The sequence below is a fragment of the Leguminivora glycinivorella genome, chromosome 19, assembly GCF_023078275.1.
Source record: "Leguminivora glycinivorella isolate SPB_JAAS2020 chromosome 19, LegGlyc_1.1, whole genome shotgun sequence".
Taxonomy (NCBI): domain Eukaryota; kingdom Metazoa; phylum Arthropoda; class Insecta; order Lepidoptera; family Tortricidae; genus Leguminivora; species Leguminivora glycinivorella.
In genome coordinates this window covers 16,711,097-16,735,119 of record NC_062989.1, presented here as the reverse complement: position 1 = coordinate 16,735,119, position 24,023 = coordinate 16,711,097, and the positions used below count along the sequence as shown (strand labels likewise).

General features: G+C 38.5%; 3 protein-coding genes across 3 annotated transcripts in view; all 3 read left to right on the top strand.

Moving 5' to 3' along the window:
- Positions 1–16,185, top strand: part of LOC125236792 (LIM domain kinase 1) — a 47,754-nt gene extending 31,569 nt beyond the window's left edge. Inside the window, exons 17-21 of the mRNA XM_048143719.1 lie at positions 430–571; positions 2,127–2,318; positions 6,113–6,345; positions 7,200–7,664; positions 16,050–16,185. Coding sequence (XP_047999676.1) covers positions 430–571; positions 2,127–2,318; positions 6,113–6,345; positions 7,200–7,542 — 910 coding nt within the window. The 3' untranslated portion in view covers positions 7,543–7,664; positions 16,050–16,185. The remainder of the gene's footprint in view (positions 1–429; positions 572–2,126; positions 2,319–6,112; positions 6,346–7,199; positions 7,665–16,049) is intronic.
- On the top strand, positions 2,742–5,379 carry LOC125236694. The gene is made up of 2 exons (XM_048143606.1): positions 2,742–2,965; positions 3,451–5,379. The coding sequence occupies exons 1-2, from the start codon at positions 2,759–2,761 to the stop codon at positions 5,236–5,238; spliced, it is 1,995 nt and encodes a 664-aa protein (XP_047999563.1). The 5' UTR covers positions 2,742–2,758; the 3' UTR covers positions 5,239–5,379.
- Positions 10,333–18,043, top strand: LOC125236791. The gene is made up of 5 exons (XM_048143718.1): positions 10,333–11,100; positions 11,208–12,794; positions 13,904–14,041; positions 16,050–16,212; positions 17,832–18,043. Exons 1-5 carry the CDS (start codon positions 10,333–10,335, stop codon positions 18,041–18,043), a joined length of 2,868 nt encoding a protein of 955 aa, XP_047999675.1.
- The last annotated feature ends 5,980 nt before the right edge of the window (positions 18,044–24,023 follow it).

Genomic DNA, 24,023 nt, shown 5'->3' with positions numbered 1-24,023 from the left:
TTCGTCGTCGCTGAACGCATACGTACGCAATACGCATGCTTATACTAACGAGCGATTTTTGATCGGCGGAAGACGGTTCGGCGTCGATAGGTTTGGGGAGACGGGAGACCCTAAGCACACCTCGGACACTGGCGATCAAATATATGAAAGAGGCGCATTCCTAGCACACATTCTAAGCTCGTGTAGGTGAACGCGTACTATGCGTGTATGCGTGAAATATGACAGGTCAACTGTTCGCGTTTTTGACAGGCGGTAACTGTGAGGTAACCGAGAGGGGGTGGGCGGCACTTTCAGCGGGGAGCGGGAGTGGCCATGCTATACGATAGTACTCTCTGTTATACTGTTCCCTAAGGAATTAATAAAATATGCTGGGGCTAGTTAAATTAAGTTTAAACCTAGTTTTGTTATGTCTGAGTTCCTTGTTCACAGGCCGACGTTCGAAGTGATCGAGATCTGGCTGGAAACACTCCTCATGCACACGGACAGTGCGGCGGCGCAGGCGCGCCTGCTCGCCGACATCGCGCAGTACGCGGCCGGCGGCGCGCCCAGCCCGCAGCTGCAGGTGCTCAAGGTGAGCCCTACACCTCCTAACGCGTTACCATGACAACGTGTGTGCCAGCCCATTACGGATTTCTGCTTGTTACTAATAGGCGAGACGACAAAAAAAAAGTAATTAGTCCGTCAGTTAGATCATAAAAGAATTTTAGACACGTATTTTTTCTTTTTTCTCGTAAACGAAAAATGGCGACGGTACAGTGCGTTGAAGTTTCGCGTGACGTGACGCCTAGGTACAATTTTTACTTAGAAGTGACGTCACAAGCCCCCACTCCGGAACTTTGATGCTCTATATCTTTGTATTTTTTCATTAATTAGAAAAAGCGAAAAATATGTGTTCAGTATTTTTGGACGACCTAACTGACGGACTAAACAGAATGCCATTTTTAGGGTTCCGTACCAAAACGGTACAACAGGAACCCTTATGGTGCGACTCTGTCCGTCTGTCACATTCCTAAATATCTCGAGAACTACTAATGCTATCAACTTGAAATTTGGAATAGTTGTGAACATTGTGAACCTCTACAAATAGAAGGTATAATTTTTTTAAATTTATTAATTTTAATTGTAGAAAATGGCCAAAATGAATGGGGGGCAAACTGTAAATTTCAAGTGGGGTATCGTTAGAAAGAGCTCAAATTGAACATAAATAAACTATTTTTTATAATTTGTTTGTTGTGGAAAAAAAAAAGAATTTTTGAAGGAAAATGTAAAAAAAAATACCCCCCCTTTATCTCCGAAGTTTACCAACGAAAAATTATGAAAATTTTAGGAAACATTGATTTTATGCTAAATATTACAGGAAAAATATAATCGTGTTTGTATCTTGAAAACTTTTTTTTTAATTCACAAAAAACTTTTCAGATTTTTACTTTTAATTTACCCACCTTTGCAGATGTATATAGTACTTCAAGTTAATACGAGATGTTACGTAAATCATCTTCTTTCCAATAAAGTAAAAATTGTTTAAATCGGTTAACATTATAAAGAATAATCCCTGAAAAACCAACATACTATGGTCGCGCAAATTAGTCAGCGAATTCACCGAGAGATGGCGCTATACACAATAATGCTCATTAGTACCTATACTTTTTTCTTCTAGTCAAGTCGTTAGAGTTATGTGAAAACATGAGATTATTTTAACTGGGGAGTTTGAAAGTTTGTACGGAACCCTCGGTGGGCGAGTCCGACTCGCACTTGACCGGTTTTTTTTTTATGTAGTCGTCATCCCTATTAACACATTCTACCGATACTCGCACCATTTTGTTTTCTACTTTTAAGTTTACATATAATTCTAAGCTTTATTTGGGTTTTTAAAATGATAAGTAAAGTAAATAAGTGGCCTTCATTTTTAATATTTATTTTATATCTTCTGGGCGAGCTCACTCCATCATAGGCCACGTCTTTGCCTCTGGCTAGTCTTTGGTGAAGAGTAAGCCCATTCATAATAAAAAAAAACTCATTTTCAAGAAACCGGTACAAATAATTATAAAAATACAACATGTAAAATCTCTTTCGATATTATTAAATCTGGAAAAAATATTAGGTACTAATATAGATATTTTTTTCAGTCTCCATCTACAGTGACCATAACGGCAACTCCATCAGTCCCCGGTCGTGCGCTGGGCAAATGCGTCTCCGCGTCTCACATCGGCGCCCCACCACGAGTCGTCACCGTCACCAACCTGAGCCGGAGTCATAATACACTGCACACTCCGGGGTACATATTGAGGCAGAGGCCTGGCAACATTGACATTACAAAGGTACGTTATATTAACAGTGATCATAACATCTACGCCTTTAAACCCAGGGAATGTGCTAGGTAGGGTTGCCAACCGTACTATATAATATAGTACTGTACTATATTTTGGCCCAGCGTACTATATATTTTGTAACCAATATATAGTACGCAAAAGTACTATATTTTGAGGTCCTTGCAATGGGTCAGATTTAGGATTTTTTTTTCGATATAATATGCAATAACATTTCTCAAAGAGAACATCAGACTAAACGATCTCTACGCTTCGGTCGTATTTATATAGTGGTGCGTGTTTCTGAACGTAAATCTAAATGTCAATGTCACTTTTATGTCAGCTTATACCTGTCACTGTCAGTACAAGTCATATCAAGTGTCAGTTTGACTCGTGTGTCAAATGGTTTTTAACGAATTTGTATTTGTACGACGAACTACTAACTACGAACAATGATAACAGACGATTCTGATAACAGTGATGACAATAACAAAACCCCACCGCCTAAAAAGCGAAAGGAGACGAAAAGAAATCAAAAATATAGAAGTGGGTGGGAAAAAACATATACCTGGTTAAAACAAGATGCCAAAAATGTGCACAATGCACATTGTGTAATTTGCGATCATACTTTTTCCATCGCAAAAAGTGGAGTCGGTCAGGTGAGTAGAAAGTACTTATCTTCATTAATTAATGCATGCGCGGATTGTTCGGTAATCGGTAGGAACTTGGAAATTTTGCAATTGGAATGTAATGGACAGTTGTCAAAATGGACAATACGAGTATTACGAATCGTACTAATTTTTTTTTTGTGTTGATTTCGTGTATGGTATGGGTCTAACTTTATTTGTAAGAGTTTAACAAAACGTGCGATATGTCCTACTTCGTCGCTTCCCATAAAGCTGCTTTGTCAGTTTATTCATATAAAGATAGAAGTTAATGTCGTCCTTATAGTAAGCACAAAGAGGCATGTTTTCCTAAAAATTAACACATTTCCTATTTTACATTTGATATTATTGATATAAAAATATATAACACAAAATATTATAAAAACCTAACCTAGAGAGCAGACATAACTTTACTAATTTTTTTGTTATGGTTATGGTCATGTCATGGGTTGTTTGTGTGATCTTATATGGTATTTCAGGTAAAACAGCATGGTGATACTAATATCCATATTCAAAAAGTAAAGCATACAAAAAAAACCAGCACGTTTGAACATTTTTTTGGTGGTGCGGTAGCAGGTCCTTCCTCTGCTTCTCCAGATTTTCTTGATGATAGGGCCAAGATAACAGCTGGTGAACTGTCATTAACATACCATACTGTCAAACATAACCTGTCCTATAACAGCATGGACTGTAATGTAAAGCTAAACAAAGTGATATATGTAGATTCCAAAACAGCATTGAAAATTAAATTAGGCCGGACTAAACAGGAAGCGCTTGTAAATGAAGTGTTGGCACCATATGCCTTAGAATCAGTTCTAGAAAGTCTTAGATCACCAGATATATTTTATTGTGTACAAACAGACGCAAGCAATAAAAAAAATATTAAATTGTTTCCCTTAGTGGTACAGTATTTTGACTCAGAAAATGGAGTACAAAACAAACTCATAGATTTTTATGAAAATGCCAATGAGTCAGCAGACGGTATGTTTCAGGCCATTAATAACTCACTAACTGACCACAATCTTACATTTGATAGAGTGTCCGGCTTAAGTGGAGATAACATCAATGCTAATTTTGGAATCCACCATTCTCTTTTCACAAACATCAAAAATTTGTCTCCTCATTTACTGAAAGGCAATTGTCATGCTCACATAATTCATAACACTGTTAAGCATGCTATGGGCATCTTAAATTGTGATGTGGAGAATATTGTGCTAAAAATTTACAGCCATTTCTCATCGTCAGCTTGCAGGAGAGAGGAGCTTAAAGCTTTTGTTGCAGTTCTTGATGGTGAATGGCATGAGTTGATAAGGCATGTTGGAACTAGATGGCTTTCCTTGTTACCCTGTGTTGACAACATTCTTAAGAACTTGGATCCCTTATTTGACTATTTTAAAAATCTGGAAGAAGACTGTCCTGTGCACATAGAAAATATTTTACTACTAAATCAACCACATGGGGATATTAAAATAAAAGTGTATTTAAATTTTGCAAGCCACTCATTAAACAATTTTAACAAAGCAATAAAGCAATTAGAGGGCAACAATACAACTATATTAGATGTGTATGATATTCTGAACACCCTTAAAATTTCATTAGAACAGAGACAAAAAGATATGTTTTTTGGTTATCAAACAAAAAAGTTTATGGAAGAACTTGAAATTAAAAATTTGCCAGAGAGTGAAAAAATAAAAAAGAACTTATTGTTTTTTATAGAAAAGTCTCTCAACTATTTGAACAAATGGTTTGACTTTGAAGAGAGCAACTGGCTTTGTCAAATTCAAAAATTGAATTTAAAACATTGCCTAAACTTTGATGAATGTGACCAAATTGTGAAAATATTGCATTTAGAGCAAAGACTGAACCTTGACATGGACGAAATGTATGATGAAATAGGCACTATTAATACCATATTAGAAAATATTCAAAGTAATTCTGACTTTACAATTTTACGAACTGACCAAAAGTGGGTCAAAATTTTGAAGGGAAATGGTCAAGGCTTGCCTAATTTAAAAAAAATAGTTGGATTTCTGCTTTCTGTTCCCGCCACTTCAGCATTTACAGAGAGAATATTCTCTATAATGAAATTAAAGTGGCGGGAAGAGAGAAACAGGGCAAACCTTGTTCTAATCAAAAATGAGTTGCTCATCTACACAAATTTAGAATTGTCTTGCGAGGACTCATATCAACATTTCCTCAAAGATAGCAAACTAATTAGAAAAGCTCAGAGCCAGAGTAAATATACTTTTAAGGTGGTAGATAAATAATGTAATAACTAGGTCCACAACGACTGCAAATTATCGGTTACTAATTACATAATTAATGAATAAATCAAATAATACATGAAAAATAATAGTTTTCTTTGTACTTCCCATTCCATCCCATGCACAGACTGTCTTGTCACACCATTGTCTGCCTATGATGAGTCGATGAAAAATGATATATGGAGTTAGAGATGTTACAGTTGCAGTGAAGGATGAAGTTTTTAACGATAAAGTAATAGTTAAGCTCCAAGAATAAAGTTGAGCTAAGATTACACGTATTATAATCATTTATCTGTACCGTACTATATTTTTTTATGGTGTACTATATTTTTTAGAAGGAATTTTCCAAAATACTATATTTTACGAAAAAAAAGTTGGCAACCCTAGTGCTAGGCAAGTATGTTCGTGTCACGCATCGGGACACCGCCACAAGTGACTGTTACCAATTTGAGTCGGAGTCATAATACACTACATACTTCGGGCATAATACACTACATACTTGAGGCAGAGACTTGGCAACATTGACATTACGAAAGTAAATTATGAAAATGGAAAACTATCACATTATATTTAAATAAAACTCACGTTATTGTATCGTGACTGTTTCAAATGTTTTGAGTCATATGGAGACCCATAATCGAGCACTCGTTCTCGCGGCGGCTACACTCCGTGCACTGCGCTCGCCGCACGACCCGTTGCGCGCGCGCTGACAGAGTACATCCGTTTTTTAAAATTTTTGAATATGTTTCACGAAAGTTTAACATCTATAATATCACGTTATGTTATGACAACGCGCTTATAGTCATATTTGCGCACCGTAAAAACACGTTAGAGGTTAATATTACCGCCTTCGATCATAAAGTTTTATTTTGTTCAGGTGGATGACATCTCCGAGTGGCTGGACCCGCGGCCCAGCGACTCGGCCAGCATGCCCGCCTTCCTGCGCAACCAGTCCGTGGAGGGGCTCGAGACCCGCGCCAGGTCCGACCCGCCGCTACCCTTCTGCCGCCACCACAGTATACCAGATCAATGTCAAGATGATAGACCGTTGAATGATGATGACTCGGATTCTTCCGATGATGATCTTGAAGATATTACGGATTGGCACAGGTAACTAACTCGGTCTGAAAACCAGCGCCGGGCATCCTGTCCCGGCACACGCTGAGGCCGAAACCCTTTGCCCGATACAAAAAAAATATCCCGTTACTCACTATCGTAATAGGTATAACTCATCGGTAATAGTTTTTAATAATTGCATGTATTTTGTTGTAACTGTATGTATATGGCAATTAACTTTTCTTATTCTTATTCTTCAACTATAAAGGGAATTTCAATTATTTTTTTGAATACGATTCTACTAGTTATTACATTACTAAAAATAAATGTAACACATCCAAATTATAAGCTAGAAATAATAGTACATTGTGCAACAAGGGGAGGAAGTTGAATATTACTAACGAGAGTAAGTTAAATCGCGACGGCTTGCCGGAGCGATTTAAAGACTCGAGTTAGTAATATTCATACTCCCCGAGTTACACACAATGTTTTTCATCACACTCACAATGTAAAAAATATGTAAATAGATGTAAAACAGTTAAGTACGGTACAAGAAATTTCATTATTCCCTTGGGAGAACGATTTTTCTATAACTCACGCTCCGCCTGCGCGCAATGGCACATTTAAAGTGCGGGTGTGATGAAAATAAAATAAAACTACTATCATTGACAGGCAATTTAAACGCGGCCATTTTGGGGCGCTCAATAGAGTGAAATGTGACGTAACACGTCTGGCTGTACACACGAGTGGGAGCGGGAAAAGAATAACTCTTTCTCACTCCCACTTACAGACATCAAGTGTATCATGACGGGCTGCGTGTTAAATTGTGAAATACTTACATATCTATTGTATTGTTATTTCAATTACTTACATTATATCTTTATTATTTAAATTACTTTTCTTTACAGGAACGTCTCAACCGTCGGCACCTCTTTCAAAAAACCCGAAAAAATGGAAGTTGACGCACCCAAGAACATTATCTCTGGCATCGTCAAGAAAGGCGAAAACCTTCTCAAGAAGAACAGCTACGATGTCACCAGTGTCACTCTCAGGAACCCGGACGAAAGGAAAGTTCCCGAAGTCGACTGTAGGAGGTTTAACATAGACTATCTAAATAAAAGTCCAGTTATGGCGGTCGCGGTGAAAAATATTCAAAAAGAAAAACCTGTGGAAAAACTGGGTTTTTCACGAAGAAATTGCTCTCGCCTAAGTTTAGTAGGCTTTTCAAACCGAATACGGCGGAGGTGGTGAGAAATAAGACAGAGATGGAGGATAAGGAGGAAAAGAGTCGGAGCAAGTTCTTTATACAGCGGCCCGCGTCGCCCAGCAACTTGTACCGGGGCCACCGGGTGCGGCCTGCTGACGACACCAAGGTAAAGCATTCTGTTTTTACGTCCTCGCTGACCCTTCTAATATGTATCTAATATATTCGAGTTTATTATTACATAGGCAAAAGCTGTTTTTTAGGGTTCCGTAATCAACTAGGAACCCTTATAGTTTCGCCATGTCTGTCTGTCCGTCCGTCCGTCCGTCCGTCTGCGGATAATCTCAGTAACTGTTAGCACTAGAAAGCTGAAATTTGATATATTGTGATAATTGTGAGATAGGTATTTAAAAATGAATAAGGATTTAATAAAATCGTTTTTTTGATAATATTAATATTTTCGGAAATAATCACACCTAAAGGAAAAAAAGTTCCCCCCCCCCTCTAACTTTTGAACTATATGTTTCAAAAATAGGGAAAAAACACAGAACTAAATCAAGATAGAAGGAAAAAGTGTATCTACTTCGCGTGCGGAAAAGTTAAATAGCGAGCAACATTGTTCGCCGCGCAAGTCAGTCTGCTCTGCTCCCGACCGCTGCCCGCGAGTGACATACAGTGAAAAATACAAAATGGGTCGGTATTCGATAATTAACTGTTCAAACACCACCAATAAAAGCAAGAGTGTTAAACAAAGTGTTTCCTATCATCGGTAAGTACCATTTGTCCTGAAATATTTTTTATTAAATAAAAAACACGATTTTCCTATTTTTATCATCAAAACATTAGCTGACGTACGACCGCCAAACTAGTTTTCCATTGCGGCTTTAATTTGACGAGTCCGACTTGGCGTGCGTTTAAAACAAGCGATATAAAAATAGGCTATTCAAACTGTCGAGACAAAGTGAAGGTAGATTTGTTATTTTGTCCGTCGAACTCACGTCGAACTTAAGAATAGTGGTGCACCACGGAACTATATCGTCATGTATGCTGCGATTTCCTTATTCGATTTAAATCGATTTTGCGAAGCAGTGGAAATTATAATTATGTTTTTATATTGTTATGAAACTATACATATAAAGTACGAGTGAAAAGTAAATTTAACTTTAAAATAGGTTACAGTTACGGTATTAACGTTGAATTTGTGGTCGGCAGAAAAACAAATACAAACATAATACGCTCTATATTTATTATGAATAAAAATAACTCTAAAAATGTGTTAATGGTTAATTATATTTATATATTACTAAAAGTTGTAACAAATAACATTAGGATAATGAAGTGAGTACATGGTCGATTTTCTTAAAAATATTACGAAATATTAACTAGTATTAATACCTACCTACTAAAATCTTTGTTCCTGGCCTTAGGCAAATTATATACCTACTAGTGAATTGTTTGTCATCACACGAATACAGGTATATAGTTACTTCATTCCACAACGAAGATGAACATCCGATATTTTTAACTTCGGCGGGCATCCCGCACGCAACCTCCACAATCGATCGAATGGGTTACGCGGCGACAACGTTCCCATCACTAAAGTACACTCGTGACGTCATAGGCTCGACACAAAACGTTACACGCTCGGTTTCGCTGTTAATCGCTGAGCATTTTCCTTCTATCTTGATTTAGTTCTGTGGAAAAAAATCACGAAAGTAGAACTTTATAAAGACCTTTTAGGAAAATTGTTTTGAACTTGATAAGTTCAGTAGTTTTTGAGAAAAATACGGAAAACTACGGAACCCTACACTGAGCGTGGCCCGACACGCTCTTGGCCGGTTTTTTTTTTAACTGGTAGAGAATTAATATGTTCATTGTTTTTAACGAGATCAGAATTTTGTTGTTTGGTAATATTTATCCAGTTGCTCTAACATGAAGCACCGATAGCACGGTCGCGCGATAAACGATAAAACGTCAGGCCGTCCTATTCGCACTTGCAAATAGTGCGAAAAAGACTTCGTGACGTTTTATAGTTTATCGCTCGCTTAAATTGTCGTCTATAGGCTACTTGACCCTTTTTCAAAGTATGTCTTATATTATTATTATTAATTACTGTCTAAATAATTAAACGAAAAAAAACAGTACCATATTTTATTAGCCGCAAAAAAATAATTTAAAGTTTATTTTTACGTGATCAGGCAAAAACAACATCAGCCATATTAATCTATAGACTATCTATGACATGACGTAAGTCGATTTAGAAAAAATATTTGACATTGTCACAGCCGAGCAACGACTAATATGAATTTTAATACAATAGAGGTTGCTTCTATGGAGATTAGATTAGTATAATTTCTGTAGGGGCACGGCGGTGACGCATGCATTAGAGTCAGCAAATATGAACTTATTACTTTGGAGCTTTAGCTAACAGTCAGTCAGTCACTGAGCGCGGGGCATACAGCGCGCACACAAACTAGTAGTCGTACCGCGGCACCGCCTGGCCCTCACATAGTTTTGTGTACTTATAATTGTAACCTTCTGATCATATAAAGTCGGATTAAATACAGAGTTATATCGGACATTTAAAGTTTAATTTACCTCCAGTAAAGGTTACCCATAGACTCTTTAAAGTTCGCCACAGTGAATCATTATAGTAACTATTTAACGTTTGGCAATAAACGTTAAAGTGGTGACCCCGACGTGATCTAATTGGTACCCGACGTGAACTTTAAACCGGTGTGGTGAACATCATTTAAGTCAGAGGAGCCAGGCGGGCTGCGAAGTTGTGAGGACTTTAGTGAATGAAAGTGACATTCCGTGCAGTGACAAGTGCGTAAATGAGCGATCAAGGATCCAGACCAGTGGGCGTGCCAGTTCTAGCGGGCGTGCCAGTGCCAGTGACCGTGCAAGGACAGATACCGCCAGAGCGTCCAGTATCCAGCGCCGAGAGGTTGGAACAGCAGCCTACAGAGACAACTGAACAGAAAACAGCGACCATGGAGAGTGAACTAGCCGCGATTACAGTGTCAGCTAGGATATATCCTTTCTGGAAAGATATGCCTAAGCAATGGTTCAACCAGTTCGAAGCGATCGTGGGTCCCCAGAAGATGTCCAAAGAGGCAAAGTTCGACCTGGTAGTGGGCAAATTAGGCCGAGAAGAGCTGACCACGATAGGAGACATATTAGATAATACGGAAAGGAATTACGACACCCTGAAAGCTAGGCTCATCAAGGCGTTTCAGGAAAGCGCCGACCGGCAGTTTAACAAGCTAGTGAAAGAAATGGACTTAGGGGAACAGAAGCCGTCGCAGCTTTACAGAAGAATGGCTGAAGCGGCCAGAGACGCTAACGTCGCAGAAGAGACTGTCCGGAGGTTATGGTTGCAGAGACTCCCGACAGCATCGAGGGCGCTCCTCGCAATGGTACCAGAGAGCGCAAAGTTGGAGGAGCTGGCAGCGATGGCCGACAAGGTGCAGGAGTCCATGGGCTCGGGGGTGATAGCAGCTGTAGCAACCCCGGAGAGCCAGTTGACCACGGCGATAAATGCTGACCTGATAAGTGGGTTCCGAGATATGGCTTTGGAAATAAGGCAACTTAGGACTGAAGTGAACGAACTCAGGTCAAGGCCTCCGACGAGAGATTTCCGTCGGAACAGGAACCGGTCGCGTTCAAGGTCGCGCGGCACAAACAGGAATCCGAATTGGTTGTGTAGATACCACTTCAAGTTCCGAGAAAATGCACGGAGCTGTACCCAGCCGTGTGCCTGGGGCAGGCAGCAGCCGTCGGCAGGCGTAGCGCCGCCGACAGCATATACCTGGCAGCAGCAGTCGGCAGGCGCGGAGCCGCCGACCGCGTTCAGCTGGCAGCCACCGCAGGGAAACTAGACGCGGTGCACCCTGGAGCGGCTGGGGGGTGCGTGGAGCCGAGATCGGAAAGCCACCGCTTGTGTGTTTTAGACTTCAATAGTGGTATTAATTTTTTAGTAGACACCGGAGCAGACGTATCCATCGTACCAGCTAGTAGATTCAGTGCCACAGTGCGTCGCGAGTGTGGTTTAAAATTGTACGCAGCTAATAACACGGAAATTAAAACTTTCGGTACAGTGTCGCTAGAGCTCAATTTAGGACTGCGGAGAGCGTTTCGGTGGACATTTATATTGTGTGACGTGACTCGAGCCATCATCGGTGCAGATTTCTTAAGGACTCATAAGTTAATGGTAGATTTGGACAGTAGAATATTAGTTGATAAAGTGACAAACTTTAGATGCGTAGGGTCTATTGAGCATTGTGAACATGAGTCCATAAAATGTATTCGGGATGATAACCCATACCGTGACATCTTGATGCGTTACATGGACGTAGCAAACCCCGTATCGTTTAAAGAACCTGCTAAACACAGTGTAAAGCACTACATAGAGACATCAGGTCCTCCGGTATATGCGCGAGCTAGGCCGTTACCGCGAGATAGATATGAGCAGGCAAAGCAGGAATTTCGTAACATGCAAGCTTTAGGTATTTGCAGGCCGAGTAAGAGTCCTTGGGCCAGCCCTCTACACATAGTTCCGAAGAAGGACGGGCAGATCAGACCGTGCGGAGACTATAGGAGGCTGAACGCTGTCACGAAGCCGGACAGGTACCCGATTCCCAGGTTACAAGACTTCACGTACGGATTATCGGGTAAGTCATTATTTTCCACTTTAGATATCAATCGAGCATATCATGCCATAGAAGTCGCACCTGAGGACATCGAGAAAACGGCAATAATTACGCCTTTCGGATTATTTGAGTTCCCAAGGTTATGTTTTGGATTACGTAACGCAGCACAAACGTTTCAGCGTTTCATGAACGCTGAATTACAGGACATCGAGGCGATCACTGATAACCTAGGCGCAAAGTCTTCATTATTTTGTTACATAGATGATATAATAGTAGCTTCAGAGAACGATAGTGTGCATAGGGAACATCTTGCAAAAATTTTTGAGCGTTTCGAAAAAGTCGGTTTAACGATTAATTTGAGTAAATGTCAGTTTGGATTATCGCAGGTAGATTTTTTAGGTTATACAGTTTCAGAAAACGGATTACGACCACGCGACGACAAAGTAAAGGCTATTATTAACTATCCGAGACCCGAGACCGTTGAGCAACTTAGGCGTTTCTTAGGAATGGTTAACTTTTATAGAGCACATCTAGGTAAAGCCGCGGAGATACAGAATCATTTAAATAAGTTTTTGCACAACTCGAAGAAAAAGATCAGACGAAAATTGAGTGGGACGCCGAGGCAGAGACCGCGTTCGAGCAGTGTAAGGAAAGCCTTAAAAGCGCCGTTACATTGTCATTTCCGGTACCGGACGTTCCACTAGCTCTTATGACCGACGCGTCTGGAACTTGTGCAGGTAGCGTGCTACAGCAACGCACGAATAACGTTTGGAGACCCCTTGGGTATTTCTCAAAAGCATTTTCAGAGGCTCAGAAAAAGTACAGTACATATGATAGGGAATTGACTGCAATATACATGGCTATAGTACATTTTAGAAACATGGTAGAAGGCCGGAGGTTGATAGTGTATACGGACCATAAGCCCCTCACGGTAGCGTTAACAAAAGTAGGCTCAGCGAAAGAAACACCTAGGCGAGCGAGACAGCTAATGTTTATAAGCGAATTTACGAGCGAAATAGAACACATTAGCGGCTCTCAGAATATAGTTGCTGACGCGCTATCACGTGTAGAAACAATAGCGTGCCCTGTAGCAAGCGATTTCGAAGAAATTGCGCAAGCACAGGAAGCAGATAAGCAGTTCGCGGACCTGTTTACAACAGATAGAACAAAGTATAAATTGTTAGGCATGCCAAATTCAAACGTAAGGTTATATTGTGAAATATCAGGTGACGTGGCTCGACCGTATTTACCAGAACAATTCAGGAAGATAGCGTTCGAGTCAGTACATAATGTTAGTCATCCTGGGATTAGGACCACGCGTAAGATGGTAGCCCAAAGATATTTTTGGCCAGGCATGAATAAAGATGTAGGCACATGGGCAAGGGCGTGCGTACAGTGCCAAAGGGCAAAGGTAAATAGGCACACGATATCGAAGTTAGGTAAATTTCAGGACGCGGAAAGGTTTAAGCATATTCATGTGGACATCGTGGGACCTTTACCCACGACAGCTCAAGGTTTTAGGTACATCGTTACTATGATAGATCGTCGCACTAGATGGCCGGAAGCCATACCAATTGTTGACATGACAGCGGAAACAGTATCTAAAGTTATTTATGAAAATTGGATTTGTAGATTCGGTTGTCCAAGTTTAATTACAACGGATCAAGGTAGACAATTTGAAAGCGATCTATTTAGGGGTTTGATGAAATTTCTAGGCGTTCAGAAGGTACGTACAACGCCTTATCACCCTCAGAGCAACGGGATCGTCGAACGTTGGCATCGGGTAGCTAAAAGTGCTCTAACAGCCAGGTTAGCAGACAACGCATCCTGGACGGACGAGCTTCCAACGGTTCTACTAGGACTCCGAGCAGCGTGCAGGTCAGACAATGAGGTAAGTGCAGCTGAGATGCTATACGGTCATGTATTGAGATTACCGGGTGATTTTTACGTTCAATCACAAAAAAGTTCCGACGACCCATTTTCATATGTAGAAAGACTTAGATCGGTAGTCGAGAGTCTACGTCCCGCGTCACGAGCGAATAGCGATTCAAGAAAATTATTTGTGCATAAAGAGTTAGAGTCATGTTCTCATGTTTTTGTAAGGAATGATATGGTACGTAAACCGCTTACTCCTAATTATGACGGACCATATTTAGTTTTGAATAGAAGGCCTAAGACTTATAAAATTCAGTTACCTAACAGACAAGTAGAGATATCCATAGATAGGTTAAAACCAGCATTTTTGTTAAATGAACAGCCAGAAGTAGAAAGTTCCTCTGAAAAGACAGGTAATAGTAATACAGGTTTGAGCACAAATGAGCCTAAACAGCCTTTAGTGCAACAAACGCCGACACCTGTGACTCGTACCACGCGGAGCGGGCGAGTTATAAATAGGCCAGTTAGATTTTTGCTTGATGAATAGTTGTCACATACAAGTAGTACCACAGTCAATATATGGGAGTACAATGACTTTAAGAATATCTATGTCGAGAGCTAAGGAGTAAAGTTACTTGCGCGGAGGGTTTCCCGCAAGTGATCATTTCTTAATTCAGGTTTTCCTAAGTGCAGGAAACCCGGGTCCACTACATTTGTCTTTTAACTTAGTATCTCCTGGATGGAGACTGGACCCTGGGGATGGAAATCCCCTAAAGTAGGACGTTAGTCACTCCACCGGGTGGATGGCTACATTCAAACATAATTACTTATTGCTAAAGTTTTTCAGTTTCAAGTCGGGCTCTATAAAAGAGTTCCGCAACTTAGTTTAGAGTTAATGTACGGCAGGTCGCGTAGGTACTGTGACGATGTTTAATTGCTAAGTATGCGTATCAAGGTGGTACGTGATATGTCATAAGTAGTAATATACTGATTCATGATTGTTGTAGCATATTTAAACAGATGTTTTTTTAAATACATGTATTAAATTCAAATTCATCTCGAAACGTATTAGACGTTAGAGTATCACATAGTGTCAGAACATCTTGATTGTGTAACAATGGGATTAAGTTCTCAGAACTAGATGTATGTTATTATAAATGAAACAGTGTTTGTGTAATGTAATGTAATGTAACTAGAGCGGATATGATTTCGCAACTCTTGTTTACCATATGAACGTTAGCTTGGTAAGCGTTCCTTGAACCTTTAGCACTGTAAGGTTTGTGTTACATTGTTAGCAAATACTTGGCTATTATTAGCTTTGATTATTTTTGTATGATGTTGTATTAATTTGGACCTTTTCTTTTCTTTTTGAAAAAAAGAAAAGGGGGGGAATGATGTAGGGGCACGGCGGTGACGCATGCATTAGAGTCAGCAAATATGAACTTATTACTTTGGAGCTTTAGCTAACAGTCAGTCAGTCACTGAGCGCGGGGCATACAGCGCGCACACAAACTAGTAGTCGTACCGCGGCACCGCCTGGCCCTCACATAGTTTTGTGTACTTATAATTGTAACCTTCTGATCATATAAAGTCGGATTAAATACAGAGTTATATCGGACATTTAAAGTTTAATTTACCTCCAGTAAAGGTTACCCATAGACTCTTTAAAGTTCGCCACAGTGAATCATTATAGTAACTATTTAACGTTTGGCAATAAACGTTAAATTTCCATAGTTGATTTGAATTATGTGACGTCACTCCATTGGCCAACACCGTTTTCGGAGTCCATAATTTAAAAAAAATTATACACACATCTTTAATTAAAAATACGCAGTCATCACGCACTTTTAATCCCCGCAAGCTATAAATATTGATTTCTTAAGTAAAATACTACAGGAAACAATAACTTGATGTGCTAAATTCGATACGAGTCTAGTAGCCTATTCCCCATGGATGTCTTGCTGTGAAACCATTCGTATGTCGTTCATTGCGTTCACATAATAAACGTGACTATATTTTTCTAGGACAAGAAAGAGAACCACATACTCAAAAGTGACCTGAAATTAGCAAGCTTGGGCAAACCGATGACGCCGATATTCCGGCGGCACGTGGTCACGGAACGGCCGGACTTCGTCGACGGCAGGTTTAGCTACCGAGAGCGCAAGCCCAGCCACGATAAATTTATTGGTAAGTTATATACACCGTGTTTTTTGTTTTCCGTTAAATTCGACACGTTAGGCGAGAGGCTGGCAACCTGTCACTGCAATGCCACAGTTTCGTTCTTTCAACCCCTTATTTGCCAAGAGTGGCACTGAAGCTTTAGTAGTTTCATGTGTTCTGCCTATCCCTTTATGGGATACAGGCGTGATTGTATGTATGTAATGTATGTATGTTAGGTTCATTATCAGGAACCACTCTGTATATCACTTTCAGTTAAATTCGCAAGAATTTTTTTTTATCGTTTTCATACATAATAAATAAATTAGTTAGTGTGAAAGACCCTTAAGAATAATATTCAAGTTTGTGTCAGGTGATTGACGGCACGTGTCATAACAAATAACATTGGGAAGTGGTAAAGGCTGTCACACACATGATCAGTTCGCGATTCAATAAAAATAATTAATTTTTATTTTTTTAATAACTTGACAACCGTAATAGTTAAGACACTAGTTTCTTAGAGAAATTAATTGTATATGATCTAAAGAACCATCCCTTAAAGTTAACGGAATTCAATAAAAACAGGTTGTATAAGTTTAAAGACAATATAACTCCGTAAGGCCCACTTGCACCAACCACTTAACCACAGTATAATAAACAGTACTATCATACAGTAGGGCCACTCCCACTACCCGCTGAAAGTGCCACCCACCCCCTCTCAGTTACCGCATAGTTACCGCCTGTCAGAAACGCGAACAGTCGACCTGTCATATTTCACTCATACAAGCATTGTACGCGTTCACCTACACCAGCTTAGAATGGTTTTTTTTTTAGTATGGATAGGTAGACGTTTAACCACGATCACAACTGATGGTAAGCGCGTTTTCACATTATCTGATCCGATATCGGATGTCGGACCGATATCAGGCATATATCGGTTCGACAGGCAGGCGACATTACAGGCGCCATCTTGGATTTTTTCTATTGATATCCTTCCGACATCCGATATCGGATAATGTGAAAACGGTCTAAGTGATGATGCGGTCTACGGTGGAGCACGCTTACCTATGAGATACCTATGTACTCTTGCTTTAAAGAGTCCTGGATTGTACTCGTGCGTGTGCTAGGAACGCGCCTCTTTAATATATTTCATCGTCACTGTCTGAGGTGTTGTGATTGTGACTTAACTGAGGCTTAGTGGGCTGTCAACTGTCAAATTCCATATAAAATGGTTAATGGTGGGTTAACCCTCCATTTTCGTTGGGGCAAGTGGCCCTAAAAGACTGATAGATGGCGCCGACCATATTAACTAATATCACGTAAAGGATATTGGTCAAATCGTAAAATTTAAGGTTCTAAATGTTTTAACCCTGTGTCGAGAGATGGCAGTCAATGCATCTTAACTACAAAAGTTTGACGTGTATGTCTGTCTGTCTGTGTGTTTTTTTGTTTGAAAGCTGATTAAGTCGGGAGTGTTCTTAGTCATATTTCATGAAAATCGGTCATTTTCAAAATTTTAATTTTGTGGTTATATGTATTTTCGCTAAATGTAAATTGTAAATAAATGTAAACTGTCCTGCAGTTTAGCAGAAGAATTAATGTTGTCAAAAAAGGGTTTATTTTGAGAATAAACGATTTTTTTGTCATAGAACTGGGCAGAAACAGGATCAAAGCCCCCGCGAAGCCGCTGACTCGCTGCTCGCCCACCAACAACGTCCCTCTAGAAGTAGAAAAGCCCGAGAAGAGAAGAGAAGGTATCTCCAGAAGCAACTACGTCAGCCTTGCCAACCTCAAGATTAACTCCAAGAAGGACTTCGAGAAAAAGAGAGAAGATAGTTCACCTGTTGAACGAGTTATTTAGGGTACAGTAGATATTTTATAACGTTCACACAGTTATGATAAAATCATAAATTAAATATGTATAAGAAGATCATACCTTCCCATACATTAAAATGCGACCGCCTTAGAACGCGCATACACTACACCACATATAGATGGCGCTACAAAAAAAATGTCTTGTAGCTTTCGATTATACTTGTAGATGGCGTTAAGTGTCACTTTTGACTTAGATTTATGGCTCGAAAGTGACACTTAACGCCAATCTACAAATATGTCGCTTAACTTAAACTTGGGTAAATCCATTCTGCTATAAGGTTGATATCTTTCAGATCACTATTATATTCTTTATATATTCAACCTTAAAGCAGAACAGATTTACCCAAGTTTGAAGTTAAGCGACACAAATAATCGATGGCAAAAATTATATTTTATGTGTATACCTAAATTGTATGATCCCAGTTGGTCGAAATAAAATGATTTAATAATTTTTATTTATTTATTATTTATTTATTTTAGGTAATTACAAACATAAATCTCTAATTAATTTACATAGTATCGTTAAACCAATAAGGTTTGTCTCGATACCTATTCCATTCCGCGGTAGATGTTATACAATGCAACAATCATATAATTATGTAGGTATTATTATAACCAAAACAAGAAACCGCCAACATTGCACTGAGCGCAAATAGCATTTAAGTAATAGCACATAATTATTGTCACTTATTTTCCTTGTTGTTGGCAGCCGCCCGCTTTGGCCGGACCGGTTTGCGCTCGGCCAAATACAGAATGCTCCAATTATGTACTCCAAGTATTTTTTAATAATAATTTAATTTTTAATAATAATAATTTTTAATAGTAATTTTTAATTTAATTTAACAAGGCATTTTTTTGTGACGCCATCTATGTGTGGTGTAGTATATGCGCGTTCTTAGGCGGTCACATCTGAATGTATGGGATGGTATGATCTTCTTATATTTAATCTATGATAAAATCGATATTAGTATTCTTGAGAAAATGAGGAATCTCGGGAGAAACTACATCAGTTTTGCCAATTTTAAAAGTTCGGCCACATCGTGTTTTGAGAGCGCAGCGTTAGCGGAGCGCAATGATGGCGGTGCGCCGGACGGAGCAGATCGCGAGCGTTTGCAAAGCGGTTCTGCACATGGTAACTTGTAAGCCTATATTTTGCAACTGTAAACTTCTAATAAGTATTGAATGACACATAAGAAATCAAAACAACATTAAAAAACAATTAGGTAAATGGTTAACATTTAATCCATATTAGACAAGTCCATGTGTGACCGCGCGAGCGTAGCTCGTATTCTGCTCCGCTGACGCTACGCTATCAAAAGTGTGGCCGAACCTTAAGATAGCTAGCCTGTTGAACGGGTTCTATAAACAGGGTATATAGCAATATTGAAAATCTTTTTGGCAGACACACACTCAATCTAAAAATACAGATTACAGCAATCGATGAAGATATACCTACGGTGTTTACATTCAAAAGCTACCACATTTTTTCTTGTCGTCAAATCCATGTCACCATAAAAAAAAACTGTGCGCGGAGTCCCTTCGCGCGGAAGAAGTGAAACTTCCTAACATAACCTGAAAATACATTTTGTCAAGTGACCATCACGTTTTTACGTTTAGTTACGTCCTTATTTTTACTGTTTTAAATATTTTACATTGCTATTGCCTCAAATTATTGAAAGACAAACATAAACTCACTTTGCACTCGTTCTAAATATAAAACACACATTCCAACCAACCATTCCACACTTCTGGGCATTCTGTTCTGTCACTGACTGAGGGAATAAGCGAATGAATGGAATGAGTGAGTCGCGTTGAGACAGAATGTTACGCGCTGAGTGAGCGGCATTCCACGCAAAGTAACAATGACTGAGTGTAACGCGCTGTCAGTTGTAAGTCGCATTAGAAGTTTCACTTCAAAAACCCTACAATTTGAAAGTATTTCGGACCATTTCCAGTATACTTGCCAATTTGCGGCGTATTTTATAAAATACAATATATAATTGTGGTTTGTGCTTCTGCGTAACCGAGATAGGAATGTTTGTTATAAAGCTTGTGCGTATATCAGGGTGTTTCTGCAATATTCGTGACTAATATCGAGCATGTAATGCAATGAGCGTCAACCTTAGTAAAGCTCCTGACCAGAAATATGATGAATATGACTATTCTCAAGAGGGCGCTGTTATTCGATGTATGACAGTTCAGTATAGTATAAAAAAATAGTTGTAATGAAATTCCGCAACATGGCGCATAGACATATATTTTGGTCAGGCTTTACGAAGACATGGTCTAAGACTTTGACAATCTTAGGTATACTATTTGTCAATAAAGTAATACTGTAATGATATCAATATGATATGTTTTATAGTTGTAGAAGCACCTATTATAAATATATTACACGTTTATTATGAAATTTAGGAAAATATACTTTAGACTACAGCACATGTAAAGCATTTGTGACGTCCCAAGGATAAAGGTAGGCTGGTGCTTACGCTATTATTTATGATGCTCCAGGTTCGACCGACTGCTCGTAGTTCAGGGCCGACCCGCATAAGGTACCTTTTCCCATGGAACGACACATTTGTCCTATAACAAACCCTTTGAAGCGTGGCGCGTCATCGTGACCGTTGTCGGAAGGCACTGCGGCTGATATTGGACTGTTGACATCTCTGGCAGTTAAAGGGTTAAACGCAAAAAGGACAATTGTCGTTTAACTTCAAACTCTGTAAATCCATTCTGCTTTATATTAAGGTTGATTATGTATAAAAATATATATAATTTGAAAAATAATCAACCTTGTAACAGAACGGTTTAACCCAAGTTTGAAGTTACGCGGCACAGTTTGCTGGATGTCTTTTTAACTGCGGCTAAGCCGATTTTTCTAGAATTTACATGTCAGATTTTGATGCTGTTTATTCATATGATATGTATGTTATCGTTAGATGTTTGACACTACGTAAAAATGCGGAAAATTGTTTGTACGCTTGGATAATATGCGAGTAAGCGTTCGGTTTGGTACTTGTGCGATAATGTGAAGTGTTTCTGTCACACTTGAACAGAAAGACATTTCGAGTGGCGAGTTGAGAAGTGCTTCGTAGTTAGTTTGTTGTGAGCGGTGCCTTGTTACAAGACTTCTAGCGGGGATTTATTTTATAAAGTTACTTGTTACAAGTTTACTAGACATAGCTGTGAGCGATCATTAGTACGTTTACTACAAGTTGAAGCCTTAAGAAAATTATTTTAGGTATGTTTTGACCAGTATTATGTACGACATCGTCATACAAGGCCTAAAAGTTACAAGCGGCAGTTTTCTTTTCAGTTTGTCGTATTGGAAATCGCCCTCCATTTGTAACTTGTTGCTTCATGAAGCTATCAGAAGAACTTCACATGACATGTTCTTCTCTTTCATTTCAGATAGATTTTTTGTCGGGAATAACTTTATTTGACTATTTAATATATGTAGACATTCAGATTATGATTTTCTGTGTACGGAGTCCCTAAATAAGGTAAACTGCGAAGTTGTACATTTTTTAAGGTTGTAACTCATTTGTAACTTTATAAAATAGGTTCCAAATGAAGGCATTTTATAGTTCGCTTTTACACATTTTACACGAGTTAGGTTTTATACCAATGTTCTGTAAAGTATTGTAGCATAGTGTTAAAAGATGTTGTTCGCAATATTATTGTAACTATTCGACTATTATGCAATGTAAGATGACAACCAAAATTCAATAATTACTTTTACAATTCAAGGGTTTTCTAACTCTTAGTAATTTATACATTAAGAGATATGTCTTGAACTGAGTATTAGTTGCCATCGGACTATTTTTTAATGTCAATCGTTAAATTGGTGAAGTAGGTTCTTAATCTACGACATTTGACGACTGTACTTATGTATACTAATATTTATAGATTCTCATTATCACTATTTTAAAAATATACATTACACATGTATTTCTCTATCTTATGGGTCTCCAAATATTTGATCTGAATTCGCAGGCCGGATTGTACAAGTAGAAATTGTCATTTTTCTCGGCCAAATTGGCAGGCTTCAGGGCTAAGCCCTATATGTATCTAATCTATAGTATTTTATATATCTTCTGTCCAGTATTTATTATTATTTTATAGCAATACTGCATGGTTGGCCTTACTAGCTTTTTATACTAGATATGCAATTATATAATTAGGTGCAAACTTGCAATATATATGTTTTTTATAGCTTGACAAATATTTATTATAGATTAATATTATTGAATTTATCTGACACATTAATTGAATCTCATTACCATTATCTGTAATTGATATTTAATGTATTTATAATCTTGCAAGTGGAATCTCAAAAATGTCTTTTCAATCAATTAAAATGGTTTATACACTAAAATTGGTATCTACTGTACCATGGTACAATCGCCATCGGAGCTGCCAAAGCTCTCACGAATATCGGAACATGCACTCTAACGTCTTGACAATAGAGGCGAGTTCCAATATTTGTAAAAAGGGTATTTTCACGAGAACAATCACCAAAAATATTTTTTTCTAAGGTAGGTAAATTTTATGTTAAATTTCCTACTCAGAACCACGAGCCCTTTTGATCTAGGACAAAAAATTGTCCCCAAAAGGCAAAATTTTCTTTTATTTTGCATACTTTCCACTTTGTAACCGCTGTAGAAAGTATTTGAAAAATTGTAACGAAGTGGAAAAATTCTGAGTAGGAAAAACATTAAATTTACCTATTTTGGAAAAAAAAGGTTTTGAATCTTTTTTGCCAAAATACCCAAGAGCTTTAGCAACGCCGATATATTTGATGGCCACTGTACCTAAAAAAATTGACATTGTACCAGTATCTGACACTGTTAACTGATTATAGACCTTACTTAAAAGGCATAAAGTCCAGAAATGTCGGTTTCCCATCAAAAAGTCTCACTTAGTTACTCAAAATGTCATAGGGACGCTTTCGGCTGGTTATTACTATACTAATACAAGCAAATCTCGACCTTATCGTAAGCGAGACAGTGGGACCTTCTACTAAATGTCGGTTAAGAGTGTCTGTACCGTATTAGACCTAGTATTAGAATATGACAATACATTAACTATATTAATTTATTAACATGTTTAGCCTAAGTTTTAATGTTTGAAGTCTGAAGTTTATTTTGAAACAGGGTGCCATTTTTTGTATTTCTCCTAATAATGCTTTGATCGAAATTTGAAACTTCAAAAAATATCGCATTATAAATGAATGAATGAAAGAATGAAAAAAACATTTATTCAGTACAGCACACATACACAGGGCAAAATGGAAAAAAAAAACAGATAAATGCCGGCAAGGCCTTTTCTTACCCCTCTGGCGATGCATGTATCCAAGGTTATTGCTTACCAGAAGAAGCGAAGCTGAATCGATTCGTGTACTCGTTTGCCTCCATAATAATATGTGAGTGTGCACAGGAAAACGTCCCACTTTGTGGATTGCTATAAAGCCGCTTTGTCAGTTTATTTATATGTAAATCCTTGACTGGGACGTTTTACAATAATTTGTATTTTAAGGTTATTTTTTAATGCCTTTTTGTATTTAAGGTTATTTTGAATGCCTTTTCTAAATAATTTCGATGAAAGCATTGTTTCTGTGTATTAGTGTAGAGTGCTCACGTATATTTTATCTGTGATACATTTTGTTTGTAAAATGTTGCAATAACGAGTATTATAGGTGTGTAGTTTATGGCCATAGTTACGTTAAGGTTACGTTGGCGCTAGCTTTCATACCAACCGTAGACAACCGTAAACTATTAGTGCAAAATATTTATTATTATTATTTATTTAAGGAGTACCAACAGCTGTTTACACAGATAATACAACAAACATAAAAAACAAGGAGCCAATTACAGGAACTCACAGGTAGTGATAGAACAAAAATAAAAAGATGTACACACATTCGTGCCACCGCACTCGCGAACATTAAAAGAGAAAATGGGAAA

Coding starts and splice junctions, on each gene's coding strand:
- LOC125236694 (XM_048143606.1), top strand. CDS start 2,759: ATGATAACAGACGATTCTGATAACAGTGATGACAATAACAAAACCCCA. Junction 2,966..3,450: donor CAAAAAGTGGAGTCGGTCAG/GTGAGTAGAAAG, acceptor ATGGTATTTCAG/GTAAAACAGCATGGTGATAC.
- LOC125236791 (XM_048143718.1), top strand. CDS start 10,333: ATGAGCGATCAAGGATCCAGACCAGTGGGCGTGCCAGTTCTAGCGGGC. Junction 11,101..11,207: donor TAAGGCAACTTAGGACTGAA/GTGAACGAACTC, acceptor TTGGTTGTGTAG/ATACCACTTCAAGTTCCGAG. Junction 14,042..16,049: donor CGTGCAGGTCAGACAATGAG/GTAAGTGCAGCT, acceptor ATATTTTTCTAG/GACAAGAAAGAGAACCACAT.